The sequence below is a fragment of the Hemicordylus capensis genome, chromosome 3 (genome assembly GCF_027244095.1).
Source record: "Hemicordylus capensis ecotype Gifberg chromosome 3, rHemCap1.1.pri, whole genome shotgun sequence".
NCBI classification, from domain to species: Eukaryota; Metazoa; Chordata; class Lepidosauria; order Squamata; family Cordylidae; genus Hemicordylus; species Hemicordylus capensis.
In genome coordinates, this window is record NC_069659.1 from 31,355,458 (window position 1) to 31,373,866 (window position 18,409).

The 18,409-nt window shown below is 44.1% G+C and overlaps 1 protein-coding gene and 1 long non-coding RNA gene across 4 annotated transcripts in view; one reads left to right on the top strand and one right to left on the bottom strand.

Annotated features, from left to right (window-relative positions):
• CUL5 (cullin 5) overlaps window positions 1–12,594 on the top strand; it is a 58,934-nt gene extending 46,340 nt beyond the window's left edge. For 2 of the 3 annotated variants that reach the window (XM_053310975.1, XM_053310976.1), the window contains exon 19: window positions 8,561–12,594. In XM_053310975.1, the coding sequence (XP_053166950.1) occupies window positions 8,561–8,755 (195 nt within the window). In that variant the 3' untranslated portion in view covers window positions 8,756–12,594. The remainder of the gene's footprint in view (window positions 1–8,560) is intronic. The other variant, XR_008319772.1, reaches the window with a different exon arrangement.
• LOC128351442 (uncharacterized) overlaps window positions 1–18,409 on the bottom strand; it is a 36,182-nt gene that overhangs the window by 14,914 nt on the left and 2,859 nt on the right. The window contains exon 2 of the long non-coding RNA XR_008319776.1: window positions 11,312–11,372. This is a non-coding gene — a long non-coding RNA (uncharacterized LOC128351442). The remainder of the gene's footprint in view (window positions 1–11,311; window positions 11,373–18,409) is intronic.

An 18,409-nucleotide genomic window follows, 5' to 3' on the forward strand; every position in this document is an offset into this window, starting at 1 on the left:
TGCTACTGCCCCGAAAATTTCACTCAAAAATGGAGCGCCGGAAGGGGAAAAGCAGTGGGAGGGAAGTACAACCCCCCCGCCGCCCTTAAAGCGACACACACACCCCAGCATCGGACCACTGGACTGGGCCACTTGCAAAATGATTCGCAGGCCTCTAACATGGCCTGCGGACTGGTTCGTGCACATCCCTAGTAATAAGCATATCCCTTGCCCTAATGATTGCCAAGATAATGCTTGAAAGTGTATGGTCTATGCTGGCTGAAATTTCAGAATAAATGGCTGGATAATGCTCTTCCATGGCTTGGGGTCTAGGGGTGTAGTATCTCTGCCCCTACCATGACTAGCAGACGTAGAATAAATTAGGCAGAATGACTGTGGAAACTGACCCTAATTCCATAATTAATGCAGGTAGCAGGGTTTGTATTGTTTGGACACAGAATTTGCTTTTAATACTGAGTATACTGATACTTATCATGACTAATTCACAATCTGCAGAATATATATAAGTGGGGGAGGCCCTTAGCTCAGTAATGAGAGTACAGGAGAATCTCTATATACGCGGATCCTATATCTTCGTTTTCATGTATTCATGGGTGTCTAATTGACACCCAATTTTAGTATCTGCAAATACTAAAGGGTTAAAAATCCATGTATCCGTGATTCTTGGAGGGCCGGAGGCAACTTCTGAGGTCAGTTCTGCCCTCCATTTTATCTCTAGGAGCCATTTTATGACTCATTTCTTTGAGAAAAAACACATTTTTTTAATGATTTTTCATGGTTTGGGGGTCATTTGGTGGTCTAAGGGGCATTGCTGGGCATAAGGGCACAAAGAGACCCCATGGAGCAAGGCAGAGTTCTGCTTTTTGTTGGTTTTTCTGCTTTTTGCCTGCCTTCTGAATAAAATAATCATTTCCAAGTGACTTTTTCAGTTTAGGGACACATTTCACAGTCTGGGGGGCATTGCTGGGCACAAGGAGACCTCATGGAGCACTTTACAGTAGTTTCTTTGCTGTTTCTTGGGGATATTTTTACTACTTTTTTGTGCATTCTGGAACCTTAACCCGCTTTCCCCATAGGAATCGTTACTTGCGGTGTAGGTGAGGAACTGAACCCCTGCAAATAATAAGGTTCTCCTGTACATGCTTTGCACGAGACCCTTTGGTTTGATCCTTGGCATTTCAAATTGAAGGTTGCCTGAGGACCTCTGCCTGAGTCCCTGGAGGGCTGCTGCCAAACAGAGCCGACAGTACTGAACTAGATGAACCAATGGTCTGGCTCCATATAAGTCAGCTTCATGCCTGCTTGCTTAAAAATGACTCAAAATTAGCTGTGCATAGCAAAATAATACCACAGCTGCATATTAAAATGGGTGAGATTTTCAGGAAACTACTCATAATCAATTAACTATCCTCCAGTGCCCCCCAAGAGAGGATAGGCTGGCCATATTGCTCACCTTTGGAATTCAATGAAGCCTTCAAACAGCCAGTTTGCCTTTGCTAGTGAGTCTGTGTGCATGTGGGGACATCAATAAATGTGTCACTAATATCATTTAGTTTTGTGCTGCCACACTGACAAAATGGGCTGATTCATATGTTCACCCTAGCAACAATGTGTGTGGTGAGTTGTAGGCTTAGGCCTTGGGAGCCCATGTGCCCACTGGTGTCTGAATGACATATTGGCTTGCTTTGCCTAATTTCTGTAGTCATCCTTTTGGCCATACATTGATACTTCCATACCCATGACACTGGCTGAAATGAGATCACACTGTTCCTCCTAAAAATATGTCCCTGAAGGTTGCGGCACAATTGGAGACACATTTTTGGGAGGCACAATGGGCTTCAAAGTGAAGAGGAGTTTGGTGAATATTGCCCCTTTCATGTTAAACTTTTTTTCCAGTGGACACAATGTTAAACTGGATGTAGACCGCTGATTTCAATAATATGAAGTCAGGACTGTTTTGTGTATTCAGCCGTTTGTCTTTAAATCAAAAGATCTGGATTGAGATCCGTCGATGCCCATAAGAATGGGTTCTGCGCCTGTGCAGGAGCCATGCGGTAGCCATGTCTGAGCTAGTCGAAGTGCCTAGGCCATGCCCCCCACGCAGAGCGTGCTATTTAAGGCGTGCCTGTAGCACAAAGTCCCTCAGTTCTTTTCTGACCACCTTTGCGTTTGGATCTCGGTTTGCCGCCTGGAAAGTCAGAAAGTTCCTCTTTTCTTTCTAAGAAGAGTTCATCTCCTTTTATTCTTCAAATTGACTGACTTATCGGACTTTTGACTCAGACCGATTGATGAACTACATTTGGTTGTGTGACTCGGAACGGATGATGAAAATCCCTTTGTTTTTTTACTCAGTCTGGCTAGCGATGATCCTATGGATTCTGACCCTTGCACGGACTTGACTATTCTACAGAACGTGATAATGGCTGAGGAGAAGAAATCTTTTAAATGGTGTGAAGGCTGTATGGCAAAACGCCCATCAAAGGACCATCATGACTTCTGCTTGTTGTGCCTTGGTGAGGACCATAATGACTCCGCATGCAAGATTTGTCTGTCTTTTTCAAAGCAGACATGAAAAAATCCGCTTTGTCTTCGGGCAGCTATCTATGACGATGTTTTGAGCCCGTTGACTCCTGGGCACTCCTCGCCCATCGGCCACAGCTCAGAAAATGACACCGAGATCATCTTCGGCTCCGCCGCCTTCGATATCGGGCAAACATCACTCAAAATCGTCCTCGACCTCGAGGCATGAATCAACGAGATCATCGAAAGCTGCCTTGTCGACGTCAAAAACAGCGTTGATGTCGAAAACGGCATCGACTTCGAAAATGTCAACCACAAAACAGACAATGTCGACGTCAAGGTTGGCGGAATCCTTGTCTTCAAAGGGATCAGTCTACCTACTGGATTCCAGAGAGGAGCATCGGAAGTCGGCAAAGCATCATGCTGTCGACCTCACTGATTCCTTTCCTGGCAAGCGATTATCGGCCTCAACCGTGGAACAGACTCCGTCTCCGGCTTTAGTACAGGCCCCAGTGTCTTGGCCACCGTCGACGTTGGCCCTGTCGACTTCAGTGCCGAATCAATGTCGAGTGCTGCAAGTCAGGACCCCTCGACGTCGACACCAATCACTATATATGCCACCTCCTTGCCGATGGCAGTGGCCGTTACGATGCCGATAGCACGTTCGTTCTCACCGGCACCAATATCTCTCGCTTCCTCCACTCCATTGACACCAGCGGCTGTCAACCTTGCACACGCCGGTCCTTTCCACGTCAACGCAGGTAACCCCATGGTACCAAGTTCTGCTGTCGACATTCAAGGTCATCAATGTTGACGCGGAAGAGAATCTGCCTTCGGCGACTCAGTCTCTCCTCTCCCTGCTGGACTCCTCGTCCAGCAAGCACTCTACTTCAACATTCAAGGGCTTTTTACCAGCCAATGTTGACCCACCGCAACTGGTGGTGTCTGCTGCCACAACGCATTTGACTTCTACTCCTAACAGTGGCCCGTCTGCGGTCTCCACTTACCTGGCATAGCTGTGGTTTAAGCCACTCCGCTGTGGGTACCGTGTCGCCTGCAGCACCTTATTTATTTATTTAGTCAGTCAGTCAGTAACAGGAGCTGGCAACCTGTGACATCTTCTTCCTCAGAGCCTCCCACAAGGGATTCACACTCGGAACTTCATACTTATAAATCAACAACAAGACAAACTGACACCTTGGCTGTGGTCCAACGTGCATCCCAAACACCTCCAGTGTCTGCTCAAAGTCAACTCAAACAGACCCCCTGCCGATGTCTCCTGTTGCGGCTCCTGAGACTCATACTACCGCTGATACGCGCTGGAACGTGCCTCCCTCAGGCTCTCCATCAGAACCCTATGGCTCGTCTGATTTGGAATCAGACTCTGAAAAAGAGGGCATCATTGTGGAACCACCTGTGGATGTGGCACCTCCAACTTACGTCTCCCCAAACGATGAACTAAAGGCTTATTATAAGCACGTTTGGGTTGTGGCTGATGCCCTAGGTCTGGACATTCTCTCCCAACTTGCTACCATAGATGATCCGGTATACAACTTTATGCTGTGGTCACAATCAATTGCACCTGTGGCCTTGCCAATATTACCCATGATCACAAGAGCAGCGAAATGTGCTTGGGAACTGTTGCACACATCCACTCCCAGGTCTGAGGAATTAGAAAGCCTTTACCGCATTCAAGATAAAGACAATGGATACCTATTGAAACACCCAGTGCCAGGTTCCTTGGTGATTGATTGTGCCTCCTCCTCCAAGAGTGGGAAACATCATACGGTCCCACCTGATAAGGAGGGGAGAAAATTGGACATGCTGGGGAGGAAAGTCCACTTGACCACCTGTCAGTCTATTAAAGTGGCACAGCAAAATACATGCACAGCCTTTGGGAGCTCTTGGAGAAGGATCTGGACACACTCTCACCACAACATTTTAGAACCAAGTTCTGCAAGACATTGGAAGACTCTGAAGTGCTAACGCGCAGACAACTCAGCATTGCCAAACACTTGGCAGAGAGTGAATCACGGGCAATGACAGCAGCAATCACTCTGTGAAGGCATGCCTGGTTAAGGTCAACAGCCCTGCAACAAGATATGAGAGACAAGATCGAAGGACTGCCTTTTGATGGCACAGGACTCTTCAGCAAAACCACGGATGCGATTATGGAGCAGCTGAAAAAATCAAAATTCACTGCCAGAACCTTTACGTCACATCCTTCCACTTCACAAACTACTAAGTACCGACTCAACTACAGGAAGTACCGGCCGCTCCTCCGGGATCAAGACCGTCAAGACTTTAGAATGTATACATCCTATTGTAAATGGGCCTATCAACAAAAGTCTGAGGCTTCCCAGTCTCAGCGTTTAAAAACATAGGAAACCCAGAAGCGACTTCGAAATACAGGACTGCCCACTGACACTTCCCAGCTCCCCTCTCCTGCCAGCAGGGGTGATGCCAACTGCCTTGACGGATCATTCCATCCTTCCGTCCCAGGCTACCATCAAGCTGGCCAGCCATGCCCCCGTGTGACAATGCATAGCATTGGATTGCTGGGTCCTAAAAATCATAACTTCAGGGTACGCAGTCAAGTTCAGATCACTACCCTGGTTCACAAAGGTCAGGGTCACTCCACCTTCATGAACTCTACAAGAAGAGGTGAGGGTGCTGTTAGAAAAGGGGGCAATAGCCCCGGTGTCGTGGGTGAACAGGCATGATGGATTCTACTCCCGTTATTTTCAAATTCCCAAATGGGATGGAGGCATTCAGCCCAACATGGATCTCCGACGCCTGAACAAGTTTGTCACCATCAAAAAATTCCATATGATGGCGTTGCAGCAGAACCTTCCCCTTATCCAAGGGGAAAAGTGGTTTGCAACGCTGGACCTCAAGGACACTTATTTTCACATCAATATTCGACCATGTCATCGGAAGTACCTATGCTTCACTGTCGGCCACCAAATATACCAATACAATGTATTGCCATTCAGATTGTCCACCGCCCCGAGGATTTTTACAAAATGCACGGCGGTGGTGATTGCACATTTGAGAGCCAGAGGAATCTCCATATACCCTCACTTAGATGATTGGCTTATGACAGCAAAAGTCAAAGACTAGTTACTTTTGCACATCCATTACCTTCTGCGAGACCTGGGTATCCAGGTCATTGGAAAAAGTCTCATCTGGAGCCTGTGCCCGTAATCTCTTACATAGGGGCCGTTCTGGATGCCAGAGAGCATACTTGCCAGAGGACAGATACACTTGCATTCTGGACCTTGTATCACTCTTCCAACAACAGCCTCTGCAGCCAGCCCAAAGGATACAGCGCCTGCTAGGACTGATGGCCTCCTGCAACACAGTCATCCATTTCACCAAGCTGAAAATGCAAAAGTTGCAACTTTGGCTCCTGTCAGTTTTCCTCCCTACAAGGGATGGCCAGTGGAAGCGTTTGCAGATACTGCCACAGGTTCTTCGCTCAATATCCTGGTGGACACAGTGCAGAAACCTACTCAGTGGAGTCCCGTTTCAACCTCCTTCTCCATCTGTCTGGCTGACCATGGATGTATCCCTGTAAGGTTGGGATGCACATTGCAACAACCACAAAATCCAGGGGTGATGGTTCCCACTTCAGGCCCTACTGCATATCGATTTCCTGGAGCTCTTTGCAGTCTTCCAGGCACTGCAGGCATTTTTACTGATCCTACAAGGAAGGGTTGTCCAAGTCCAGTTTGACAACACGACTGCGCAGGCCTACATCAATTGGCAGGGCAGGATGGTATCCCGCAGTCTCTGTGCCCTGAGCGTCTAGTTGTGGCACTGGTGCACTTAGCATCAGATTATCCCACTGGCGATACACTTCAAAGGCCTAGAGAACACCTTGGCGGACGACCTCAGTCGAGTCTTCCTTCAGGACTGACAGCACGACTGGGAGCTTCAGACAGATGTCCTGGCCCCTCTTTGACCTTTGGATGTACCCCACTGTAGACCTATTTGCATGCTCCACGAATGCAAAACTGCCCCACTATTGCACCAGAGCGGGCCATGACTCTTAATCTCTGGGGGTTGCTTTCCAACTAGACTGGCCGCAGGAGACGCCATACATGTTTCCTCCACTTCCATTGATACCCAGAGTGATGGCGCGCCTGCTTGTAGAACCAACCAGAGGCATCTTAGTGACACCGTGGTGGCCAAGGCAAACCTGGTTTCCACAGGTATGCAGACTGTCCAGGAATTGCTACCAACACCTGCCTTACCACCTAGATCTCCTCACACAAGACAAAGGTCGCATTCTCCATCCAGACGTTCACACTCTCCGCCCGACCATCTGGCGGATAATCTGCTGAACCACATCCTACTTAACCAGCGGAAAACGTCCACCCGGCCTAATTATTTGAGCAAGTGGCACCGGTTCAAGACCTATGCACACTCCAAAGGTTTTCTACCCAAGAGGGCCTCAGTGCGGGAGGTCCTACGATACCTCACAACTCTAAAGACCAAGGGACTGGCCAATGTTTCATTGAAAGTTCACCTGCCCGCCTTATCCTCGCAACATCCAGGGAGTGAGGGGAGAACTCTCTTCTCATATCCTCTGAGTAAGGCTTTCCTAAAAGGACTTTCGCATGTTTATTCTCCAGTCAAGTCACCGGTAGAACCATGGAGCCTGTCCTTAGTCCTGTATTCACTTACCCACGCTCCTTTTGAGCCCATGACCATGTCCTCCTTGAAGCTAGTATCTTGGAAAACAGCCTTCTTGATTGCTGTCTCTACAGCCAGACGTGTGTGCGAATTAACAGCCCTAAGAGTGAATTCTCCATATACAATCTTCTATCCGGGCAAGGTCCATATGCCTGGATCCCGGGTTTTTTCCAAAGATAGTGTCCAATTTTCATCTAAATCAGGACATCATTCTCCCTACTTTCTCCAGGAACCCCACTGCTATTCTGGAACGATCCTGGAACGATGCATGCCATGGATGTTCGCCAGGCTTTATTGTTCTACATGTCTGTTTATATCTTACAAGGGCCCTACTAAGGGCACCCCCATCTCCTGTCAACGGTTATCGAAATGGCTGGTAGAACTCATCCTGTTCTCTTACAAAATGCAGAACAAAACACCACCAGAAGCAATAAAAGCCCATTCAGTCAGGGGGCACACTTCCTCGGCTGCACGGACGTGACTTTTGAGGACATCTGCAAAGCAGCAACCTGGTCCTCGGAGTCTCCCTTTGTGAAGCACTACGCCATAGATGTATGTTCTGCTGTGGAGGCCAGTTTTGGGAGGAGTGTATTAAAGCAGGTTTTGCAATAGCTACTACCGCTCCCATCCTCCTAATGGAGCTTGCTAAACACCCATTCTTATGGGCATTGACGGATCTCGATCCAGATAAACAGGTTGCTTACTTGTAACTGATGATCTGGTAGAGATCCATCAATATCCATAAGACCCTCCCAACCTCCCTTCTCTAGTAGTGCTACGTCTATGTGTGTACAGGTGTGCACGCCCTTGCCATTGACTTTATCTTTTACCTTTGGATGAACTCACCTGCTTATATGGATGGTCGTCCTCTACAGCGGTCATCCAAGAACTGAGGGACTTCATGCCACGAGCACACCTTAAATAGCACACCCTGTGTGGGGGTGTGGCCTAGGCGCCTCGACTAGCTCAGGCATAGCTACTGCATGGCTCCTGCGCAGGCACAGAACCCATTCTTATGGATACCGACTGATCTCTACCAGATCATCAGTTTCAGGTAAGCAACCTGGTTTTTTTGCGTGGTAACTATGTGGGGTTGTATCTGAGCTGGTAAGTGCACATCTAAAGGGGGTTTATCCTTGGAAGGTATTATTTATACCTTTTTAATTGGTAAAACAAGTGCTCTTAGTTTTCCAGTTTATAATGTGCTGACATAAAATATAAAACAGTGCTTGTGAAACTGGCCATATGCCTTCTCTGCCAACCACTTAGCTGGATTTGCATTTGCTAGTACAATATTTATCTTCAAAATGCATTTTCTTTCCTTTCCCCCCTTACTTAGGAGGCTATCATCCAAATAATGAAAATGAGGAAGAAAATTACTAATGCACAGCTTCAGACTGAACTAGTAGAAATATTAAAAAACATGTTCTTGCCACAGAAGAAAATGATAAAAGAGCAGATTGAATGGCTTATAGAACACAAGTATATCAGAAGAGATGAATCAGATATCAACACTTTTATATACATGGCGTAGCTTGAAGACTTACTGGAAGATGCCAGGAAGATGTGCATTGAAGGTGGTTTGGGCAGACAGTGACAAGAAAAGAGGGCCTGTGATGCAGAAGGACTTGTTTGACTTGTATTACATATTCAAATCCCTGCCTTACCTTACCAGAGGACTTTGTTTTGCCAACCTTTGTTTCAGCTAGCATGATGGCGATTCCTTCATGTTGCACACATTTTTAACAGCATGCTGTTTTTTGTGGGAAAACTTTGCATTCATGGAGAGCCCGTTGTGAGCTTTTTAAAAAAGTAGTTTGATTTACCCACTTGGAAGAGAACAGACTTGGGGCTTTAAAATGAACAGTACTTGCACAAGGAAAAGATCTTCAAATGTTCATGCACTGAGGAACTGTTTTCACATTTTAAAAATTGCAAATAGGACTAGATTTAGCACTTCACACTTTGTGTTTTGAATCAACATAAATATACTGCCCTCCGTTTGCTCCATTTTTATGTATAACATTTGAACAAGACACATACATCACAGCTGAAGAGGAATATTTATCTGTTGGCTCAAGCAGGTGCTTCAGTGTAACAACTGGATTTGGATTTTGAGATGCAGGTGACGTTAACGCAGGATATATCCAATTTAAACTTGGGTACATGTTTGTTTATATGGACAGGTGGCTTGTTTCAACACCCCCCTCTTTTTACTCTTGAAGAGATGTCACTTTCTCTTAAATATTGATTTACCTTTTAAGAACTGTGTTTCATGGATGGGTCTGTTTATAGTGGAATGAAATGAAATATTAAGTGTATTTCTTTGTACATTTAATATTTGTATTCACTGTTTTAGTATGCTTGCCTAAATCTGATTGCATTAAAAGTGGACAATGCACAACTTCCCCAAAATGGAAATTAACATTTTGACAATCCCTATATTTTATCCTATCTATTTGAAAATATCTAATGCTACAATTCTGCGTGTGGGGTGGGAAGATTATGTGGAAGAAGACAACTCCTTGGCCTAGTAGATCAGCTCTGTATGTATGTGCTGAGAGATTTACACACCCTTCTTTAAGGGTTTTAACTATCCTACCAAAAACTTCTGCCACCATTCTATATTTGGTTGAGTGGAATGTGTAGGAGCCCTTACTGGTGGAATGTGCCCATATCTGTCTTTCCCCCCCTTTGATAAGTATCAGTCTCAGATTTAAAGAAGCAAAGCAATGTAAGAACACACATTAAGGCTTAAGAGTAAAATTTGCTTTACTTGAAAGCAAGGAAACTACCACAACACAAATGAATATCTCCTAAGTAATTATTAAGTTACTTTTGTCTCCATCTGTTGTGAAATGTCTGTCCTCTGCTAGATTCCTGTTCCTGATATCAGTACTATCCCAGCAAAGAAGTTAGCTAATGGAGAAAAAGGCAATGCAACTATTATTCTGCCCTCCCCCTACTGCTATGCATTAAAAGGCAACTTGCAGAACTACCATTGAAATTTCAGCAGCTCAGAGCTCCAGACTGGCTGTCTTGCTCTCTGGTGGTTAGTGGTAATGTACAATAACCCTAACTATTGCTTCTTAGTAGGTGAAAAGACCATGCTTTGTGGGCAAAGTGAATTTTGTAAGGGTGGTTGTATTTTACATATAATAAGGTTCCAAAAGTTAATTGTCTGTGCACAAACAAAGGTTAGTACCTCTACCCTGAAGCAAATTTCACATACCAGCTCCAAAGTACAAAGTTTTGAGGGTGAGGACATTGTATGCGCTCCTGATATGCCAGCGAGCAACAAGCCTCCATGGATATGCAAAGGTGGGTGAATGAAAATAGAGCAATGATTTAAAATCTCACTATTTGTATTTATGTGCATTGTCTGTTGCTTGTACAACAGAAGATAATTTGTGTTCCCTTCAAAGTTAATATAATTGATGAATTTGCATCAAAATGTTATGAATAAGAATAAAAAAGTGGTTTTACATACTTATTGGTCAAATGCTCAACATGTTAAAGAAAATTATAATTGGTTCCCCAGAAGGCTCTTGTACATGTTACAAGATTACTAGAACTGTGTTTTATTTGGTCACTTCTTTAGAAATAATTGGGCAGGAAAAGACAAGCAAAGATATTTTTTTTTAAATGTATGTACATATTTCTCAAACATTTTGATAGAGTGCTTTTGAATTGTATGCTTCCCATTAATTCTGCCTTGGATGGAGTAGGCATAGCATATTAAATATAAAACCAGCTACAAACCTAATTTTAATTGCTTGCTACTTTTTTCAGACACTAGTGACCAGCAACTTGACCTTCAGAATCTCCCCTGTTTCAGTTCCTGGCAACACAAATACTTTTGAAGATTTAAACTAGTGGCTGGGATCTAAATAGCAATCTGTAACATTTCAGAGCCACCCTCTTCTCCACACCCCCCCCCACCCTTCTCCCCCTCCTTATGCCTACTGAAACGCTGCTCCTGAAGGTTGCAGGACTCTCTAGAGAGAGATCCTGTGCAGCACAAGGGGCTGTACTTGGAAGAAAATTGCCAAAACCCCAATGCACATACAGAAGCACTTTAGGCACACACCTGGGGCTGTTTGGATCTTGCCAATGAGAATAGTTTTCAAAAGGAATTCTGTCTTGTTCATCTGTGTAGAAGCAAAACATCAAGTGCTTATTGTCTCTACATTTCTCATGTACAAAACGATAAATTACCAACATCTGTTTAGGGCCAGGAAAATTATAATGGGCAATGTGCCTATAACACTGTCCAGTGTGTTTCTCTTTTTTGAGTTGGAAAAGGATGTCATGTAAACACTGAATCTGAAAATCACACCAGCAATTTCCTTACAGTGCAGAATCACATTTAGCATCCTTTGTCAGGATACTTTCACCAAAATGCCCGTAAGGCTATATCAGGAACAGAAAGAAGATTGGTGTTGTTGTTTTTAAGTAAAGATGAAAACATTCACTTGGGGGGTGGGGGAAATCCATCACTGCAATATGGCAACATTGCACTTTTAAAGCTGATTTCTGGCTTTGGATATCTTTCTCCAAAGACCTAGCATAAGAGGTGCTGCTTTTGAAAAAAAAATGTTTGTTGCCACAAGCACTGCCATTGTGGTTGGTATTAAGTAATACTCTAGATGTGAAAAATACTGTAGCTTGTGTTTATTTTAAACATAGATATTAAAAGGTTTTGTCACAAAAAATGAATTTCACACTTAATTTTGAAGTCTTCCATTTTTTCCTTTAGCTTACTGGTGCCCCTTTGTTTTCTATCTATTCATTTGCTTAGGTCTGTTTTTGTTGGAACATAGTATAGTTAAATGACATTTTAGTGGTGACTTTCTCCTTTAATTTTTTTTTTAAAAGATGGCCTGAGCAGTCAAACATCATGGATTTATTTGCATTGCAGTTCTGTTGTAAAAGGTACACATTTCAAAAACGCAACTGAAAGAAATATTTGATAATTTCACAGAAAGACTTGGTATCTTAATTGCAAAACTTTTCTATTTTCATGGAACTGACTGGGATGCTACCTTTGTAAATTCAAGGTCCTATTTGTGAAATAAAACAATATGAGAGCTTTCTTGTTAATAGACTATATGTAGCCTGGAGTGCAGGGCAAACTTGAGTTTCCTAGGTTGTAATATCTATCTACATATGGTTATTTACAGTTTTGAATGTGTGCCACTACATACTGAGATAATGCTGTACAATTTTGACTGGTAGCAGATTTTTCTTGTATGGCAGTCTGGCTGAACTATTTTGATGTACTGCTTAATTTTTGAATTTTATTTTTTAAGTTGTATAATTTATTTTCTTGCAAAATAAAAATGTAATATAAAACATACAAAAATCAACACATTTTGGTGTTCTCTCCAGAGGCTTTCATAAATGGGAACTAAGCACATCTGTGAAACAGTCTATTCAGCTAGGAATCTCAGAGTATAAAGTTTAATATCAAAGATACAATCCCACTCTAGTCTCATTTAATTACTAATTATACTGCATATCCTAATTTGTATTAGCTGCATCCAATCACTTCAACAGGATTTATCATAGCATTGGATTGAGGATGTGCACACACTGTAAATATGCACATCTATCTGTACCGACATGCATACATCTTACTTGCTGGACCAGGGTCCAAAACTATATTGCTTGCATTGGATGGTGTTCGCTTTTCTCGTAAGAAGCCTAAAAGTATTCAGCTAAGGTTGGCTTATTTTGGGACTTCAGCACCCACCTATCAGCTGCTTCTATGGCGCCACTGGGATATTTCTGCAGCCATTTTTTTGTTTAAGCTATGTCTATAATCCTTTCACTTAAAATATGGAAAGCGTAAACTACCAAATAGAGGCTGAAGGCTGCATTTGAAAGGTAGGTTACAATTTATTACAAGATGGGTGTATTTGTTAGTGCCTTTTTTACCTCAGTTTGTCCTTTGGTACAGTTTTTTAAAGTTACTATTGGTCCCATGGTAGCTTTGATCTAGACATGCCAATATGGGGAAATGTTCAGGGTATGCAGTCTGATTAGCTTCTTCTAAATTGAGACAATGTTAGTGAACAGTGAGATCTTGAAGAAGAGACATATTGTAGTTAAAAAGAAAACTTCAGTTAAATACAACACATTCTAGTTCCTTTTACAAGCGATACACTTGGAAGTAGTATCCAATCAGCTGCTGGAGGCCACAGCATGGTTAATAGGGATAAGCAGTTCATTGTCTTTAAAATAAAAGTAATTTCTACCTCTTAAAAATAAAGTGCTCAAGGGAATATAGAAAGTGATCAAGATGTTTTCCTCTGATTGCCACCTTACAATGTGTATGTCTATGTGTAGAGAGTGGGGAAGGTGAGGCAGGGAGAGGAGAGTGGAAATGAACTTAACTCCCCTCCTTCTACCAGTACAGGCTGCTGCTGATTTAAGATGGTCTCATAAGGGTTGTTCTAGCCTAATAATGTTGCTGGTTGAGGATAGTTTTTTCTTTTCCCTCTACAAAGCCTGAAGATTAGAACTCTGGTTCAAGAGAAGCCCATTTTAGCCCAAAGTGGAGATCACAACAGGAGACAGCCCTGCTCCTGACTTACAGCCTGATCCTATGCAGACCGTAATGTCTGGTCATGGTGGTAGACAGCATAGTTTCCACTTGCGACCAGTTGATGTTAATGCATCTGAAGATTTATAAGGGAGAAGGCATTCCCAGGTATGTTACTGATGTGTAGCATTTAGGCAGTAACCAGTACAATTTGACCCAAAAGGAAATGGGCAGCCTCAACTGACAGAACATGACTGTATTAATTTGGGTAATGTAGTGGTGCTAGGGGATTACGGCTCCACTCCTTGGCAGTTATGCTTTGGGGTTCTTCAGGGTTCCATTGTTTCCTCTGTTTAACATCTACATGAAACGGCTGGGAGAGGTCATTCAGAGATTTGGCCTGAGGTGTCATCAGTATGTGGGTGACACTCAGTTGTATCTCTCTTTCATCAAATGCAGGTGAGGCGGTGACTGTCCTGAATCAATGCCTAGATGCAGTAGTGGACTGGATCAGGATGATCAAGCTGAGACTCAATCCAGACAAGACAGAAGTACTGTTAGCCCATGGTTCCTCTGCCCAGGTGAATGATGTTCAGCCTGTTCTAGATGGGGTTGCACTCCCCCAGAAGTACCAGGTCTGCAGGGTTGGGTTTTTTGGGGGGGGGGGTGCTCATTGATCCAGCACTGTCACTAGAGGCTCAAGTGGCCTTTGTGACTTGGAGCTCCTTTTACCAGCTTTGGCCTGATACGCCGACTGCGACCTTGCCTGGACAGAGATAGCTTGACCACACTTAACTCACGCTCTGGTAACCTCTCACTTGGATTACTGCAATGCATTATACCTGGGGCGGCCTTTGAAAACAGGAGAGTGCTGCTGGTACAAAATAGGGCTGCAAGATTAACTCTGACTGGACGTGTTGAGCATATACGCCAATGCTCCCATCAGCTGCAATGGTTCCCAGCCAGTGTCCAGCCCAGTTCAAAGTGCTGGTTTTAACTTTTAAAGCCCTAAACAGCATAGGACCAGGTTACCTGAGAGAGCGCTTTGCCCCGTATGTCCCTACCCAAACCTTAAGATCTTCAAAGGCCCTCCTCTGCGTGCCCCTGCCAAATAAAGTGAGAACTTAAGAACAGCTCTGCTGAATCAGGCCGAAGGCCCATCTAGTCCAGCATCCTGTTTCACACAGTGGCTGCTGGAAGTCTACAGGTAGGAGTTGAGGGCATGCCCTCTCTCCTGCTGTTACTCCCCTGCAACTGGTACTCAGAGGCATCCTGCCTTTGAGGCTTGAGGTGGCCCACAGCCCTTTGACTAGTAGCTGTTGATAGATCTCCATGAAGTTATCCAAACCCTTCTTAAAGCCATCCAGGGATGTTGGCTGTCACCACATCTTGTAGCAGAGAATTCCACAAGTGGATTATGCATTGTGTGAAAAAGTGCTTCCTTTTGTTGGTCCTAGATTTCCCGGCAATCAATTTCATGGGATGACCCCTGGTTCTAATGGTATGGGAGAGGGAGAAGAATTTCTATCCACTTTTCTCCACACCATGCATGATTTTATAGACCTCTATCATGTCTCCCCGCAGTCGTCTTTTTTGTAAACTAAAATGCCAGGTGGTAGCCACCTGGCAGGTGGCTACCAGGGAGAGGGCAGTCGCACCTCGTTTATGGAATAGCCTCCCCAGTGAGGTTCGTCTGATTCATAACTTTGTTCTTTTAGATACCATGTAAAGACCTGTTTGTTAACTCAGGCCTTTTAATTTTTGATGTTTAAATTTGATGTTTAAATTTGATTTAGCTGATCTTTAAAGAGCCTTTAAATTGCTTTGTATTTTATCCTGTATTTTTCCCCTTTTTGGTATGTTATGATTTAATGTTGTGTGTTTTTATTTCATGTTTTAATGTTGTGTTGTGAGCCGCCCAAAGAACAATTTATGGGGCGGCTAACAAAATTGATGATGATGATTCTTTTGATTTGTATTTTGGGAGGTGAGCCCGTGTTCTGCACCAGTTGCCATTTCTGAGTTGTCTTTGAGGGTAGAAGGGAAGTCCATGGAAACAGTTCCGTGCACTTCTGGGAGGGTTGGGGGGGGTATTTTAAGGGACAGGGAGGGTGTCTCTCCCCACCGGCACTCTCCAAAAAAGTGTGGGCGCAGGGCTGCAGCGTTCCTTCTTGCAGCCCCATTCAGCCTTGCTTTGCAGAGAGCTAATCTCCTCTCTGCCACCCCATGCAGCTTCCTGCTTGGGGGAGTGTACTTGACCCAAGTACCCCCATGTGGTGCCAGTGCGCACATGGCATCCGTGCATGCATGGGTGCCATTTGCATGGTCATCATGGTGTTGCTGACCATGCAAATTTATTTATTTTTTAAAAGATGTAATATACCGCTCAATCCACAGACTCAGGGCAGTGTACAAAGCAAGAACAGTATCAGAGAGAAACTTTTTTTTAAAAAAAAATTAAAGGACAAATGCCTGGCAGAAAAGAAATGTCTTCAATAACAATTTAAAGGCTGAAAGAGAGGAGGCAGACCAAATTGGGAGTAGGAGAGTTCCAGAATAGGGGGACCAGCAACTGAGAAAGCCCTTCCACGGGCCCTAGTATTATGGACCTCTCTGAGACCAGGGATCAAAAGAAGGGTAACCTGAGAAGATCTCACAGGAAAGGATGGGACTGGCTGGGAGAGGCGGTCCTGAAGGTAAACAGGTGCTAAGCTCTAAAGGGGTTTAAAGGTAAGAACCAGCACTTTGAATTGGACCTGGAAGCAGATAGGTAACCAGTGTAGTGACCGTGGGAGAGGTGTAACACTATCATTTCTTCTAGCGTCCATAAACAGGCGGGTTGTCGCATTCTGGACCAACTGAAGCTTCAAAGGCAGCCCCAGGTAAAACGCATTACAGTAATCCAAATGACAAATGTTGAGGACATGAGTTACCATTGCCAGGGCCTGCCGGTCGAGATAGGGCTGCAATTGGCAGACAAATGCATGGGCCATGTACATGCTGGTACTTGGGCTGAGTGCCACTCCAGCAGGAAGCTGCATGGGGTGGTGCAGAACAGGTAAGGACCTGATCTCTTCCTTAAAGCTCCTGCTCCCTACTCCCCTCCCCGCCAAACCATGTTTCATGCATACCTAGTTCATAGCTATAGTCAATGTATAGTATAAGAGGCACTATAGTTGGTCAGATAAGAACATTAAAAAAGCCCTGCACGATCAGGCCAAGGCCCATCCAGTCCAACATCTTGCCTCATGCAGTGGCCAACCAGGTGCACAGAAACGTCATCTGAATCTGAAGGAAGGGGACAACCCTTGCACCCCTCTGAATAGTCTTGCTTTTCAGGATTGTTCAAATGTGACAATTTATACACAAAAACATCCAAACAGTAGCCTGAGCAGAGTTTTGAAAGCAGCCTGTGGATAATACATGGTGTGTGGGTGTGTTCTTAAAGGAAAAAAGTAAACACTAAAACGAAGTTTAGCCAAGCCCTTGGGCAGACCTAAAATAGCTCCTTGGATCATGGTCACGTTGTACTTGTGTGGGTCATGCTGTTAACTGCATAGAGTAATTTCCATATAGGAATTCATCATGCTGGAGGCAGTCCACGTTTGGCCATGTTCCCTTCCCTTAGGATTCCTGTGTTCTTGAAAGTTTGCTAAAACAACATTTACTTAACTACAACTCCACTGTAAACTAGTCTTAAACACAGAACTTTGGTTTTACTACCTAATTTTCTTTTACTGCCTGTAGTAAATTCATAGGACTTCACGGCCTTATCTTCTAAGCAATAGAATAGATAGCTGTTCTACAAAAAATGTGGATAAATTACTCAACCGATGCCTTTAAAAACAAAGGCTGAGATCTTCACTAAAGAAGCATCCAAACTCCAAGAAGATGCATTTGCACTGCAGCAGAGAGGAGCAATTTTATCTGATTTCTGAAAATATGTCCCTGAGAGATGCACAGCCCTCAGGAAAATATTTTCAGGTGGCACTGGGCATTCCTAGGGGAAGCAGAGATCAAAGAAAATCACCTCCTCCCACTCTGTGCTCTGGTAACTCTCCACAGCATAGATGCATCTCCCTGCTGTGCAGATACTTTTTTAGTGAGGATGTCAGCCAGTGTATTTAGACTAAGTTCAGCCTGAAGGCTAGTTTTGTTGCTCTGGAACCATCTCTTCTAAAATTCAAAAATTTGACTGTGGCCAAGACATACTGCCTGACATTCTAAGGAGGATTTGTGCAGATGTGAATGGGCTGGCACCTGCAGCTCCCCAGTCCCTCTATGCTCACACTTGTGCAAGTGGGCAAATCTTCCCAGTTATGCCTGCACTCCATAAGCAATCTGTAAGAGAGAAAAGACATTGCTGACTCTGTGACATGTTTCCTCTCTTACAGATCACTGCATCCTCTCAATTCCTCCTTATGTGTGCACTTATGATGTCAGCCACTGAGCTCTCAGAGTTTGATGTAACTGACTGTTGTGTAAGTGATTATAATTGAATTTGTTACACTGCCTCTGGTCACCCAGCTCTCATGAGCAGTGCGAAGTTCCAGGGGTTTGTAACATGCCTTGGATTCTGGTTTCCTTTGGAACAAGAGTAAATGCAAATGAATGGTGTCTTCATAATATTTGTTTTATTTA